Source organism: Daldinia childiae (assembly GCF_008694065.1).
Source record: "Daldinia childiae strain JS-1345 chromosome Unknown Scaffold2, whole genome shotgun sequence".
In the NCBI taxonomy this organism is placed as follows: domain Eukaryota; kingdom Fungi; phylum Ascomycota; class Sordariomycetes; order Xylariales; family Hypoxylaceae; genus Daldinia; species Daldinia childiae.
The window spans coordinates 300,141-315,443 of record NW_022984643.1 but is presented as its reverse complement, the minus strand read 5'-3'; the positions used below and the strand labels follow the sequence as shown (position 1 = coordinate 315,443).

Genomic DNA, 15,303 nt, shown 5'->3' with positions numbered 1-15,303 from the left:
TGTATGATCAACTGCCAAGTGTAGAGCTAAAACTGGTGGAGTTATGAGTATCTGCCTGGTTGGGGCGGAGCTGTGTATTAATGGAACGCTTCCAAAACACTGATTGGCCAGTTCGGACTATGTAGCAGCCCTGGACTCAGCCATAGATCCTTGACAGAGCCTATGGAATTATATAATAGATACGAAGCTACATTTGGTTTCATTGACATATAGGAGTATATAAGAGTTAAGGGGAGGTCGTAGTTTACATCGTCTAAATAGAACTTATGGACACTTTTTTAATATTATAAAGCACTCTTAGAATCTGACTTCGTCACTGCTATTATTGCTGTTCAATACGATCTCCTTGCTAGCACAATAATAGGCACCTAATCCCAATGGCTACGCTCACGCTCACGGCATCTGAAGGGCCTATCCAGACTATGCAGGCAGCAATCAGACAAGCAACATATATCGTGACGAATGCCCCAGCGAATACAGGTGTATATTTCTTAACTACGCAACATGCCACGATAGACGGGTTTACCAACGCCCACGCTACTGTACCGGCGAAGACAATCAACATCGTAATACCAACATGTATCCAGACGATAGAACCAGACGCGAACGGATACCTGCCCCCAGGAACATGCAATGCCCTTTGGAGCTACTATCCAAGCTTCTCGGCCGCAATTACCTTCACCATTATCTTCGGGCTCCTGACTCTCACCCATTTATACCAAGCAATAGCTCATAGAAAGGTACCTAATTATATTCCGGCGGCTAGTCGAAACCGAATGATACTAATATGATCTGATAGAAATTCTGCTGGGTCATTGCTATGGCTAGTCTCTGGGAAACGGTGGCTTACCTATTTCGTACTATCAGCACTCACTACCAGCAGAGCTCTGGTGTATACCTCGTGTTCCAGATCTTTATTTTGCTCTCGCCGCTGTGTGAGTAGACGCACAGCTGAATTTGCTTAGTAGGCTTTGCTTTTAACACGCCATAATAGGGGTAAACGCATTCGACTATATGGTTCTTGGTCGAATGATATACTATTTCGTTCCTTCGCGGAAAATATTTAATATACCGGCACAAGCAATAGCTGCAGGTTTTGTCACATTTGGTAAGGACATCTTTCGGTTTAAGAGCCGTTGCATATTTTGTGTGCTTGGCTCTCGAAAAATATTTCATGCTAATCGTAGACAAACGCTAGACTTTGTTGCATTCGTTATTCAACTGGTAGGTGGCTCAATGGCTGGTCCGACGGCACCACTAGAGGATCAATTAAAGGCTATCCATATTTATATGGGAGGTATCGGCTTGCAGCAGTTTTTTATAGTTATATTCGTTGCATTTGCAGTTGGGTTTCAGCTGGAGATGCGTAACGTGAAAACTCTCGAAGCGACAACAACCGGAAATTTAAGCTGGCGTCCTTTATTATTTACGCTATATGCTACGTTAGCCTGCATTACGGTAAGTATTCGGCATAAGTGTCACTTGTAATTATTGCTAATAGATTCGTGAAGATTCGTATCATATTCAGACTAGTCGAGTTCTCGTCCGGCTCGACTGGAGTATCGAACCCCTTGGTGGCCAACGAAACTTACTTCTATGTACTCGAGGCTGCTCCCATGATGTTAGCTATCCTCGGCTTTAACATCATACATCCGGGAAAGGTTCTCGTAGGACCCGAGTCTGAGATGCCTGGGTTTTTTTCGACCTGTATGGGCTTATTTCGAAAGAGGAAAGAGAGAGGACAATTCGGAAAGCTTGAAGGATCTGATAACGAAGAGATGGAAAATCTGCGGCTATAATAGGGTTGAAAATCAAGTCCAAGCTCCTTCTTAGACCTGTGTATTATAATAAAAGAGGTAGTCATGCATTAAAATATGGCTAAGGGGCACACCGAAAAATGTAGCCATATTAGGCTCGTCTAATGAGATGGCGCTGTCCGATTCGTTGAGTACTCTGTCGGATAACCCCAACTATCCCGTGTAGCTTGGTCATGCATACGCATTATGGAGGATCGAGTATCCGTCTTGCATGCCTGTAATATATTCAGAATAGCAGTTATTTCCCCGACGATCTCTAGGTGTCACCTTGGGGTACTTTACCTGAACCCCTCACCGTGTTTTGCTCCTGGATCTTTTCTTTACCTCGCTCGTCACAACGGCTCATATATCAGAACACATATTCAAAGCAATTGATCACTTACAAGAAGCCTCGTTTCATATCCATACAAAATGACTGCTAGCTCGAGTGCCTCAAACGAACCAGCGAAGCCGTCTCCTCAGCTTTCCCCGGATCTCCCGAGCACTACCACGTACCTAACAGGTCATAATGACGAGGGAAAGGCAATTGTTCAATCTGCGCGGCCAGCAGCGTGGAAGGCTTTTGAAGGGGGTATTAGTACGTTTTTGCTTTAACGGCATCCCTACCTTTATATTTGGACTATAAATTGCCTCCATTGTCCTGTTTTCGAATTCTTGAACGGAGATAATCTCGGGCTTTAAGTCCCTCGTTAAGCTCTCATATGTCACATATTCTAACCTACGCCGTTTTCTGTTATAGTGGGTTTCAATCAGATTTATACCAACAAATTTCTGCCCGATTTGAACGACGATGCCGACATAAAATTCCACGAGGAAATAATCGCGGGGGGAAACCTCGGGTTAGCTACTAAAGGCGGGACCGTCTGTCGCATGGTCGACTTTGGGCCGCAATATGAGTGTATGATGCATAGGACCAAGTCTCTGGACTTTGGTATACTGATCGAGGGAGAACTGGAATTGAAACTAGATGACGGGAGTATCACGAATATGAAGCGTGGTGATATAGCAGTTCAACGAGCAACGATGCACGCCTGGCGCAATCCGAGTACTACTAACTGGGCTCGTATAGTGTTTGTGCTTCAGGATACGCAGCCATTGTTCATCGGAGGGAAGAAATTTGGAGAAGACTACGGTAGAGGTACTAAAGACCTTCCGCCGAGTGGAAACGACGAATAAATTGGATGATGCTACTTGCTAGAAGCGAGAAAATGAGAGTTGATAGTCAAAGATATCTTAGTTAAGAATAGATGTAATAGATGGTTGATATAAATTGGAAATTCGCAAATCGCAAATCGCAAATAATGTGTTCTACTCCACATACATACGCCATTGGTCAATCACATGTAGCGAAAATCGATAGCGGAACGGTCAAACTTTTCAATCGCTACCCCGCTGTCGGGTACTTAATCGTAGTATCGATTAGAAGTTAGGTACATCCGGCTTGCTATATGGTACTTAGGTTTAGGTATTGCAAGGAAGCTGCGGGCTCCTGCAAGCTCTAAATCATTAATCCATCAGTCGATTTTATTGCGAACCTCAAAAATTTATCGGCCATCTATAATAAATGTGACGGCTTAAAGAATATACGCCAATCCACCTTGAAAAATACCATAACGTTGCCTAACGAAGTTAATCCCGATTAAATACGCAAATACGCCTACACAAATACGCACACGAAATTATGGCTATAGACTACAGCCCGCGGAGTGTCGCCGACGCTACGCGATTTACGTCTAATACTCCCCATGCGAATGCGAAAGCCGCATCCCGCTCTCCTCCATCGTCAAGCAGCTCTTCCCCCTCCACTACCTCATCACAGCAAACCCAAAGAAGTATGCCGCCGCCCGGCATGCCTAGGCCTTCGGCACCGGAGACCATGGAAGAGCGCGTACGTCGGTTACGGGCTGCACATCTCGCGGCGAGGAAGCATGAGACGTCACGGTTTGACCGTGTTGTTGGCGTATCTAGGAGGTACTTTGATGCCGCTCACAAGTTTACTGTTTTGGGTTTGATCGGATTTAGCGGTAATGCTCCCTTTTATATTATTTATATTATCATAATGGTTCTCGTTCCGTGTAGAAGAATATATACATTCTCTAATTTTTCGTACCCTGTTCTAATTGTTATATGCTTGAATAGGCCTCGCACTCTTCGTCACAGTCTACGCAACAGCCGATATGATGGTATACAATCGCAAGCGCCGGAGCGAGTTCTTTGCTCTCCAGAAACAACTTAAAACCGACAGTTTGGAAGCTGCGCGTTTGGCATATATGACGGGCACAGCATCTGAGGAACAAGTTACGCTTGTAGAGGAAGCCGAGGAAAAAGCTAGACAGTCAGGCATAAGCCTACCGCCCTTACTATCTACACCCAAGCCGATTGCTTCGGAAACGGGCACAATGGAGAGCACGGAGAGAAGCTCCTGGCCCGGAGAGTCTATGGTCGAGAGCAGTATATCCGCTGCGAACAAGGTAGAGCAGCCCAAGAAGAAGACATTCACTTCGTGGTTATTCGGCGGGCTAAAGGATGAAGAGGTCAGCGAAGAGCCCTTACAGTTCGACAAAGAAGCCGCGGCAGCTTCGGGTCTGCCTTCGCGCTCGAGTATCACCAATGCGGTTGACGGGTCGCAACAGGCGTTGAAGGACAAGGCGAAGGCAGCATTCGATCAGGAGCGGGAGAATCAAAGGAATGGAGGACCTCTAGACCAGGTCGGTTCGAGCGGGAAGTCGAATAGTAATGAAACCAAGAAGAGCGGGTGGTGGTAGTGAGGTTGACAGAAACCACCACCTTGATCTTCAACAATATAAGATCGGCGAAGTTAAGAGGATGGTGGCAATTGCTATATAAGCCAACCTGCTGTAATACTCCACTGTATATAGGTTACCAACGACGTTTACATCGGATATGCCATGAGTTGGGTATACTCGTTGATGAGAAGAATATCGGTGTATCATTACCGTATAAAAAAAGGCAGAGCATTAGACTGGGCGTACTGGACGTATTCTACTGTATAATTCCTTGTTTATTAGTTCACCTCCCAATCTAGCATGTATGTACTTAGCTTAGGTGTCTATGATTCCACTGAATCCGGATCTTTTGGATCAAGTTGTAAGTTTAACGCCGTCATATTAAATTTAAAGGCGCAACAATATGTAATCCCACCACGCACCACGTGCTTATTCTATACTCCTTGACAAACCCTTTTCGGATTCACCTTTTAAAGGCTTTTATCTCCAACGATTACTTTGCCTCCCATTTGTCCGACAACTCCACCCAAGGTAATGCTCTTGGTACAGAGCATATTCAATATCTGAGCCAGCCCTCAACTTAGTTCAGCTTTTTTGCCGTTGGACGCCAATGACACCATGATATCCCTAACGAAAAAAGTAGAAAAGAGATAAATAGAGAGAAGGGCAATTATAGACTTGGTGTAAAGATCCCATATCCCCCCAGCTCCTGATTTACCCTCGAATGAATGCACATATTTCCCCTTGAGGCCAATAACCAATGACCAAATGCAATAACGACCGTAAAATTGGGTATTGGCGTAATGAACGAATGATATATGCAGGTAATAAGAAAAACAGGGTAATGATGAACGAAACTATGACACAAAAAATTGCCACATGGGTTAATGTTTGTGTTCGAGGCAGAACATCTTGAAATACAAGAAAAAAAGCCATACTGCTGAGCTCCAAGGTAAGCCACGTATCATTACCGTTTCTACTATCGTAATAGTAGGATCTAAGAAAAACACTTGGGGACCTGCTTCGCCTTTATAAGTTCGTCAAGTCCAAGCTACTAACGGTAAACATCGTCCGAATAGACCTGATGCTTCTCATAGAAGAAAGAGATAACTGTCGAAACCTCGAGTGTATCTACTACATCCAGAGCCTTGACTGGAATATGGTCCACGTATTTCCCATTGGCAGTCGGAAAAATGACATTTGAAGGCGTCTTCACACGTGATTTATCCTTGCTCGTCTCCTTTTGGGAATATTCATGTTAAGATGATATCTCGTCTTCGGCAAACTTTATCATATTCTCAAGCTAGGTGCAAAGCTTCGTGATAACCCCATGCTAACTATGCTAGGAGATAATGATGTGATTAAAGTGACCCGGAATCTTCATGCGGCACTTCTCGCAGTCAGCTCGGTAGCCTATACTGAATGACTTCTTCATGCCGGGTTGGAGTGTCCAGTTATTAACGGTATGTTTGCTACGTGAATGGCCAAACTTGCCTCTTGGTGACGGTGTAGCTGGCGCCGAGGAGGGAGACGATGCGGGATCCGTATCCATCATACCGGAATCGTTGTCGACGACTTGAGGGATGGTCTGGATATTGGGGTGGAGAGCCATGGCGTGAGGGTTTGTTGAATGAGGCATATGAGGTAAGTATGGTCTCTGGGGCTGAGACGTTGTAGAGTCCAGCACCATACCTGGGCTTGCTGGTGTATCTTCGCCGCCACTCTCACTAATAGGAGACGGGAGACGCCGGTTTTGGACCATGGACCATTCAATAGCACCACCTAGAGATCTTGGTACCGAAGATTCGTCATGTTTTGTAGGGAACGGCTGAGTGTGCTCAAAATCACATTCATTATCCGATACCATAGCATTGCTCGATCGGTTTGTTACATGCACTGTCTGGTTCATCGGGCCCCAACTCTGTCCTCGCACTTGCGCTGCAAAAGTACAGTGTATAGGGGTAGGTAATCGTCCGGTAATACTGGCGTTGAGGGAGTCCGTTTGAGACGGACTAGGTTGGAAAGGTTCGGACGAGGAATCCATCATGTCCATGTCCCTATCGATGTCCATGGGTGGATTTGATTGTTGTCGATGTTGCATATCTTCTGAATCGGAATCGGTCGGCGTGATAGTGGAAGGGGGAATTGTTGCTGCGGTTGCTGCGGCCGCCGGAAAGCCGGGCGGTCCTGACCATCGTTTCTGTGTTGGAGAGGTGCGCAGAGGAAGAGACTGTAGACGTTTCTATTCGTACAGGTTAGGTTAGCCGTGACCTGTTGAGCTGCGCGAACAAGATCATAATGCCGTATGGGTTGCCCTATTGATAGTCGCGAGTAGTGTATGGATCAACATTGTTAATACTAACATTACGGTGCTCGGTAAAGCCTAAAGTTCCATTCATACCGTCCCCCATATTAGCTTGGATACTGTTGTATTGCTCCTCATCTTCTCTCTGGCGTTTCCGCGGAAGTTCCTGCCAGTGAGGGTCAAACATGTTTATTATCGGAGATAGCTAGGTGGTGAAGATGCCGTAGAAGATAAATCAAAGACCGAGGCGTAAGGAAGATCTAACTATGCTCGAAAACTGTCGCCAATTAAAAACAGGAAGGATGATAATATCAATTTGCGAAAGAGGCCGGAACTAGCAGGCCGAGGGGGCTGCGCCAAAGTAATTGAAATATTATATGTCAATTGTACGATATGCCGCAATGCCGCAATGCCAGGCTTCAGCGGGGGGGGGATGACGGAGGTGGGAATAGGAATGGGGAATCGAGACTGGAATCTTGGTTCGTGGCTGGCTCCAGACCGATGGTGCTCTTTCAGTCGTTGATCAACGGTTTACGTTTACGATGGAAGAATAGTCAAATGGTTAGTAGTTTTCTTCTCGAAACGAATCCCCAAATAGCAGATTATAAATATAAACAAAACGCACGAAGCACATGCTCGAAAACTAAAAGAAAGGAGAAAAGATATTAAAAAAGATGTAAGAAGGCACCTGCAATAACTCGCCGGTGACGGTGCCTACCTCAGCCCCAAGTTTCCGCCAGTTCCAAAAGCACCTGACGATTGTGGGGATCTAAGTCCAATGCTCTTGCTCTTGGGGGCCATCCTTTGCAATGGATCATCGCATTAAGGGTGCCAGCCTTGTGTATTCTATGTGTAAGCCATCTACTTAGGTACATCTACGGTGGACTATTAGTCCAACTGTGCCAAAATCAAAAAAGTCAGTCGCACTATATCAAATAAGGTAATAGTAACATTAAGATTACAGTATAAGTTCGGCTATTTCTACTATATACACAATTTATAAGGTAATACATACCTTTTATATGGGGATAACTTTACTAATATACGTTCGAATTACTTAAAATTGGTATTGGTATTTTTATTAAAAAAGGACAAAAATTTCAATCCCAATTTCATATAACTCGACCTTAGATTCGTAAAGATATTGGAAACACCATATAATTATAAACATTATTAAATACATTACGGGCTACTTTCCCTTTCCCCACGAGCTAAAGATAACAACCAATCAGATTTAACCTTTACTTTAACCTTAAATATATACAAATACGTAAATATACAGGATACAACTTATACACTGTAATAACTTCGCGAATATCCTATTTTAAAAATTATAATTAGTATCATTTTATAGCTTCAATTAATGCGAAAATAACAATCCAGGTTGCATGTTTGTAAGATACGTATTGGATAGTTGGCTTGTTGTTGAAATATCTGTGGCCTTTTCAAGATGTCAGTCTTGAAGGGTATCACGTGTTATCCTCTCGACACAACACCTACTTGATATTGATATGATATTCTAGCTTAAAGACATATAAAGATGCAACTGGAATCATTATTTTCGCATTGATTAAAGCTACAAAATGATACCAATTATAAATTATAAGATGATATATTCGTAAAGTTATTTGTATATATATCGTATTATACGGATCCGTATATATATATATATATAATAAATAATAGAAAATCTTATATTTCAGGTATTTCAAAATACTGTGCACCTAGCGTTGCTTACTAAATTACCCTTTTTGGACAGCTCCCACCCATTTTCTTGATTTTGGCACAGTTGGACTAATAGTCCACCGTAACATCGTATGCATGTACCTCAGTTACGCCCGTACTCAGACACTCAGGTACCCAACCGCATGCATAAAGCATATACGTAATTTTCACAATATATTATTATGCAGTATCCATAAATACGTCAAGTGGGTCTATCTACATAACTTTGCATTCATAGATCACGTAACACAAGTAACACAAGGAATGGCATAACTAAAATTGTACTAACATTGGAATTATTATTATGTACAAGTGCGCATATACCTTATCAACCCTTTACAATGTCAAATCCAATGCTCTTTATTTCCTTCCTATTTCTTTCTTCTTTTATTATTATATTATCTCAGTTACACCTTATCAGTATTGCCTATTTTTCTATATAGTTGAATAATTCAAACAAATTATAAGGCCCTTGATGGACATTGCATAGATCCGTCCAGTCGCTTCGTTTCGGATACCCCTAAATGTCTCTAACTGTCTGAGGACCCTCTGACTAGTCCGCCTGTCTTGGTAGGCGTCTAGCAAGGGCACGAGATAGAATTCTACCGGCGGTCTTTTATGTTCCTACGACTAGAGAGACATCATACCTTGATCTTGAGCGGGTGGTTGCATCGATGAGATACAAGGGATGTTTCACGATCGATGCCACCACAGCCAAACAGGTACTCATCAGCTGCCCCGCTTTGATAGTAGTCCGACCGAGTCTTGTAGCCTGATTTGCGACATCCCGCATGGTTCCGTCCGACTCCCGTTCGACTTCTGCATAGCCGGACTCTAATCCAGTGGTTTGAGCTACTACCATATAATGAAAGCTACTGTATAACGCGGTATCCCGATTTTGCAGGATAGTAAATGATGATATAGTTAATGCAAGAGCTTAGCTAAATTATTTCATAAGGCGCCTTAAGAATGGGTATAATCCGTTTAGTCTAAGGGGGGAGATTATATTAACGCCAGTCTGGAGTAGTAGGGTTGTTGTAGTATTCTGACGCTTTGATGCTATCTCTTTACTTAAAAAAAAATCTATACACTTACCATCTCAAAATGTTATATTCGGTGTAGTATAAAAGTCAACAGGCGCAGGTGATGGGGTTGGTAAAGCGTGCCGGATAACGATATCCAGAAGCCTCTCGGCCTCATCCTCCTCACTCTGTTCAACTTGTTCCTGCGGGCTCGGATATTTCAATCTCCTTTCTGAGCTCGTATCACCTTCTTCACTCAGAGCCCAATTTAGCCAGACACAGACAATGAGGCAACATGGATAAAATAGAGTCACGAAACCTGTCAAAATCATGATATAAAACATCACGTAGGAGATGACCACTAAGACCCATTTGCTGAATAAAGAAAGCACCTCATATGGCATATTATTACCTAGCGAAATTGGCTATTTCTAGGGATTATTATGTATACCCGGTTCGGTTTACTACGGATAATCCAGCGTCTTAAAGAAGCCAGCTTTATGGGCAAATATACCACTTATGTACCTAGGTATGTTTCGGTAAGTTGAATCTCTATATCGCCACAAAGCAATTGTATTATTCATGTACAGCAACGTACAAGGACTAGCAAATCCTAGTTAATTGAATCGTCTAAAGAATGTGTACTTTACTCGATGATTAATGTTTTGCCTTCACATAATATAGGGTCCGTGGTCTTCATTGCATGTTATTATTCATCATCAGATATGCCTATTATACCCCCGGCGGGTTACCAACAGCAATCGACCCAGCGTGTTAAGTGATGGCCAATTATCTTAGACAATTCATTCGAGTCTGTTTCCCTTATTTCTATTGCATTAGTAAACATGGAGTTGGAATGATTTGTGGATTCGGGATATCCTATATAATAACCCCTAGCTAGTTAAGGCTAACTGCTTACACGATAGTAGCATTATCCCCAAAAATATCCAGAGGGAATTGGTCGGCGATCGCCTGGTATCCAGCAACGTTGGGGTGTAGATGGTCGCCGCCATCGTACTGAGAAGCCAGGTTAGCGGCGTTGGAGGGGTTAGCCACGATCTTAGCAAAGTCAATCGAAGCATCAAAACTGCCATCTCCACCTCCTATAATCCATTTATTCACCGTCTGCCTTGTTTGATCCCTCGTTGGGTTACTGTAACTCTGTCCGTTTCCGCCGAATGGTGTGATTGTTGCCCCAAAGACAGTCAAGCCGGCTGCCTTCGCATCTTTGGCAATGGTCGTGAATGACGATGTTAGACTACTTCCGATACGTGATTGTGTTCCCGAGTCCACAGATCCCCCTCCGATGTCGTTTACACCTTCGAAAATGAGAGCGTATTTAACACCGGCAGTTGTGAGTAAATCGCGCTTGTAACGCTGCATGAGCGGTGGGCCAAGGCCACCGGTAAGGACGGTATTACCACCTGCTGCTTGGTTGCACACGGCGACGTTGGTGATTCCTTCTTTCTGCATCCGAGCTAGAAGTAGGTCAGGCCAGCTGAGATTATTTGTTAGCGAGATCCTTAACTATAATGAAGATCCTAATTATACCGGTTGTTGGCATTATCAGTGCTTCCTCGCCCGTCCGTGATACTATCGCCGAGAATCACCAGAGCAGCGGTCGTCTTTGGGGCCCAGGCTTCGACAGCAGTAAGAAAATACCAATGCGCCGTGCTCGCTCCCGTCACAGTGGAGGCATTAAGGTGATTACCCTGCTGCATCCAAGATGTCGTTCGACTGCCTGGGTGTCCAGTAATGCTACTTCCAGATTGGCCAGGTTGTGAATAGAGACTGATAGTAATCATGGCTTGTGGATCAACTTTGAAGTCCACAGGGTCAGTGTAGGCAACCTGACCCCTCGGGATCGTGACCGAGCTAGAGCCATTAAAAGTAAGGCCCTTCAATGTTGCCGTATCGATTCCATTCACGCCTGCTTTGCCTCCTGTTGGAAGGGCTATAGATGCTTCTGTGATGGGAAGGTCACTGCCACCAAAAGTATTGGAGATCTGGAAGCGAAGCCTTTCTGCACCTATAGACAGGTGAAGGGTCTGGCGAAGGGTGGCATCCTTAAACGCGGCTGAGCCCGACTAAATCCGCGGTTAGTTGGGTAATGCGTGACTCGATGAATAAGAAGAGTAGAACATACGAATGGGGATGGCGGCATGTTATTAGGTTCCACCAGCTGCGGCATTGAAGTCCATGTTGCTACCCAATGAGAATCTTCATCCTGTCGGGGGATGTTATAAGTAGGGTGTGCACCAATACATACCGCCCAGCATAGTAACCAAGCGGTTAGTATTGAGAATCTGAGGCTGAGGCTTCTCAGCATACTCGAAGATGATACGGATGTCATATTGTAAGGAGACAAGCGCCAAGGCACAAGAGAGATCTCTAATATCTCCATGGCGGCAGCTTTGATACTTATGACCATAATGGCAAAATGTAACCGAGGTTTAGAGCGACGGATAATATACCTCCGCCATTAATTTTCCTTGTTTTACCTTCTTTTGCCATGTTGCTATATTGCTATTTAGCCGTAGGGCTGGTTCCTGAACACTTAATCCAAGACAGCCTAGTTTATATTTGAAATGTATGGCGGATTGGTAGGAAAAGAAGACTAAATTCAACAGAAAGTCCAAAGGAATGTAATGTTATGAAATGAAAAATCATGTAATACGACGAAACAATCATATCAGATTCGATGTGACAATAATATATGATATGCAGATAGGAACAGCTTTATCGATTTGTTCAATCTTATAAGAGGTAGAAGAAATCTCAATTGAGTCCCCATAATCCAATGACATCAGCGTAGGGTATAAGCGAACATCAGAGAATACCTATGTTAACAAGAGAAGATATGAACCCTCATATTAAGTTGCATTCTTATGTACTTGAATGTTCATAATATGAGTTCTAACTTGAGACCTTAGTGGACGAGTTATGAACATGAGCAACCAGTAGTATGCCAGCATGACTCCACGAGTTCTTACGAAGGCGGTGTGATAATAGTTTTGTAACTATTGGTGCGGCATCAATGCGTCCATCTTACGATTTCGAAGAGACGAAGAACGCCGCGGCGAGGGGACCAGAAAGAAAAGAAAAAAAAAAGTTTTCGGAATATGGATGGAGTACATTGGAACCTACCTAAAGTTACATATGTTATGTACCTATGGAGTTAGTGCAAAGTACATCTATGTGCGTAATATGGACCCAATTGGGGATAAGTGATAAGTAATGTATAGGGTAGTAGTACCCCTCCATTCGTAAAACACCCCACCTTCACCTTACAAACAATTGGGATATTTCAATAATATTGCAACTACCTACGTAACTTAGTACCTTGGACCTATCTTACACATGTCGTTGTACTAACTTATTGGTCAAAATTTATTATTGGTTTAAATAACTTTCCCATCGTGCCTTAGGTTAGGTACCTAAGGTAGCAGCTTAGGTATTCTTCGCCTTGCATACGTGGTGCCGACATCTTCATAGTTAAACTTCAACTTACCTACCTTAGTTATTTCTACACCAGCTCACCAAGAGGGTTAACCAATTCGACTACCTGGTTTTAATACTTAGTAGGTTTTTTAAAGGGACTTTGGAAATTGGGACTCAGGAGACCGAAATAAGGAATTGAAGCATTAAGAGAAATATTTGCATTTCTCTTATTATCAAATTTTCTCCGTCCTCTTTTTTTTTTTTTTTTTTTTTTTTTCAAAGAGTCTGACTCACCTCAAATCGACGGCTCTTATATCGCACACCACGCATCTACCCGCTGCTCGGATTGTCCGTAGCAAACAGTTCTTATTACGTCCCTCGATCCTTGGTTGCTTACTTATTTACCACCCCACCAATCGAGTCTTCTTACATACCCCCAAGTACTTTGCTCACCTATCCATTTACGATGCCAGGTGTCGATATGGCGCCCCTTGTGGCCGACGACATGAGAGGTATGTTAGACAATAAACAAACACCAATCTTCATTTACTAGATTCTTGTCATTGCGCCCCTTTCCGTTTCCTGTCGTTGCTCTTATATTCAGATCTCGAGTGCCTCATTCGCGTACAACTCGAGAGCACCCGTCCCCCTTTTACTGAGTCATACGTACTCGAAGATTGTTTGTGTCACAGACGAGGAAAAGAGACAAGATGCTGATTTACTTGGAAACCGCAGTCCTAGGACAGGACCCTCTCATCCCGCCGGCATTGCTCATCTCTGAGATCCCCATGACTGATGCTTCGTTGCAGACGGTCGTTAAGGGTCGAAGAGATGCAGTTTCTATCATCATGGGCCGCAATGACCGCCTCTTGGTTGTTGTTGGACCCTGTTCTATTCACGATCCGGCCATGGCGCACGACTATGCTCAGCGTCTTAAGAAGCTGTCCGAGAAGCTGTCAGACGATTTATGCATCATCATGCGTGCTTACCTCGAGAAGCCGCGGACTACCGTAGGCTGGAAGGGTCTCATTAATGACCCCGACATTGACAATAGCTTCAAGATCAACAAGGGTCTTCGTATATCACGACAGATGTTCAGCGACCTAACTAACGCAGGCCTACCGATTGCCAGCGAGATGCTGGATACCATCTCGCCCCAGTTCTTGGCCGACTTCATCTCTGTTGGTGCCATTGGTGCTCGTACCACTGAGTCACAGCTACACCGTGAACTAGCATCTGGTCTCTCATTCCCCATTGGTTTCAAAAATGGCACTGACGGCAACTTAAATGTTGCTATCGATGCTATTGGAGCGGCGGCTTCTAAGCATCATTTCATGGGTGTCACTAAGCAGGGTCTAGCAGCTATCACACGAACCAAGGGGAATGAGCATGGCTTCGTCATTCTTCGGGGTGGTAGCAAGGGTACCAACTACGACAAGGAGAGCATCCAAAATGCTAAAGAAACGTTGATCAAGAAGGGACAGAAATTGGCTATTATGGTCGACTGCTCGCACGGTGAGTTACATTCGTACCACGAGACGTCTAGTACTAAGCCAATAATTAAATAGGAAACTCGAATAAAGATCACCGAAACCAGCCTAAGGTTGCTAAGGTCATCGGCGACCAATTGAGAGAAGGTGAAAAGGCCATTATTGGTGTCATGATCGAGTCCAATATCAACGAGGGTAACCAGAAAGTCCCGGCGGATGGACCGTCAGGGCTGAAGAAGGGTGTAAGCATCACCGACGCCTGCATCGATTGGAATAGTACAGTCGAAGTCCTCGAAGACCTCGCAGCTGCGGTCCGGGCTCGGAGAGAGAAGAACGGCGTGCCGAATGCCAACGGTAGCGAACAAGAGCCCAAGACCACTCTTATTGAAGAGGAATAAACCCCGGATGAGAGAACATGATCTATTAACATCATTGGTTTCGGGCGTATCAAAAGTGGCATTTAGCTTCAAGTAAAATCAGTTGTGGGCAAAAGAAGCGGCCCCAACCTATATGTGAGGACTGGTGGCTATCGTGGAGGTAGGCGTCCAGAAAAATTAACTCAACGATCTAGGAACTCGATTGGGAGAATACAAAAAAAAGGGCTAGACGTTAGTATAATTTATAGATGATCCTAAAATTAGACAAACATGTTTGATTTCTCCTCGCACGTCAGATCACACTTAGCTTGTAGTATAGCATTGACTTCAATGTGTATACTGACGTACCTAGATACGAGAGCCGTAGTACTTTTCTGTA

General features: G+C 44.0%; 6 protein-coding genes across 6 annotated transcripts; 4 read left to right on the top strand and 2 right to left on the bottom strand.

The window, feature by feature from the left end:
- Positions 1-377: 377 nt before the first annotated feature.
- GL218_01031 (Protein RTA1) lies at positions 378-1,799 on the top strand (the record flags this gene model as incomplete). Its single annotated transcript, XM_033577477.1, has 5 exons — positions 378-740; positions 800-935; positions 995-1,108; positions 1,199-1,458; positions 1,512-1,799. The coding sequence occupies 5 exons, from the start codon at positions 378-380 to the stop codon at positions 1,797-1,799; spliced, it is 1,161 nt and encodes a 386-aa protein (XP_033438602.1).
- A 429-nt stretch (positions 1,800-2,228) lies between these two features.
- GL218_01030 (uncharacterized protein) lies at positions 2,229-2,993 on the top strand (the record flags this gene model as incomplete). Its single annotated transcript, XM_033577476.1, has 2 exons — positions 2,229-2,394; positions 2,557-2,993. 2 exons carry the CDS (start codon positions 2,229-2,231, stop codon positions 2,991-2,993), a joined length of 603 nt encoding a protein of 200 aa, XP_033438601.1.
- Positions 2,994-3,498: 505 nt separating this feature from the next.
- GL218_01029 (uncharacterized protein) lies at positions 3,499-4,582 on the top strand (the record flags this gene model as incomplete). The annotated part of the gene is made up of 2 exons (XM_033577475.1): positions 3,499-3,841; positions 3,957-4,582. The coding sequence occupies 2 exons, from the start codon at positions 3,499-3,501 to the stop codon at positions 4,580-4,582; spliced, it is 969 nt and encodes a 322-aa protein (XP_033439051.1).
- A 1,324-nt stretch (positions 4,583-5,906) lies between these two features.
- On the bottom strand, positions 5,907-7,056 carry GL218_01028 (uncharacterized protein; the record flags this gene model as incomplete). Its single annotated transcript, XM_033577474.1, has 2 exons — positions 5,907-6,806; positions 6,928-7,056. 2 exons carry the CDS (start codon positions 7,054-7,056, stop codon positions 5,907-5,909), a joined length of 1,029 nt encoding a protein of 342 aa, XP_033439052.1.
- Positions 7,057-10,531: 3,475 nt separating this feature from the next.
- Positions 10,532-11,945, bottom strand: GL218_01027 (uncharacterized protein; the record flags this gene model as incomplete). The annotated part of the gene is made up of 3 exons (XM_033577473.1): positions 10,532-11,114; positions 11,168-11,703; positions 11,763-11,945. The coding sequence occupies 3 exons, from the start codon at positions 11,943-11,945 to the stop codon at positions 10,532-10,534; spliced, it is 1,302 nt and encodes a 433-aa protein (XP_033438384.1).
- Positions 11,946-13,523: 1,578 nt separating this feature from the next.
- On the top strand, positions 13,524-14,945 carry GL218_01026 (Phospho-2-dehydro-3-deoxyheptonate aldolase, tyrosine-inhibited; the record flags this gene model as incomplete). Its single annotated transcript, XM_033577472.1, has 3 exons — positions 13,524-13,569; positions 13,793-14,572; positions 14,626-14,945. The coding sequence occupies 3 exons, from the start codon at positions 13,524-13,526 to the stop codon at positions 14,943-14,945; spliced, it is 1,146 nt and encodes a 381-aa protein (XP_033438385.1).
- Positions 14,946-15,303: the final 358 nt, after the last annotated feature.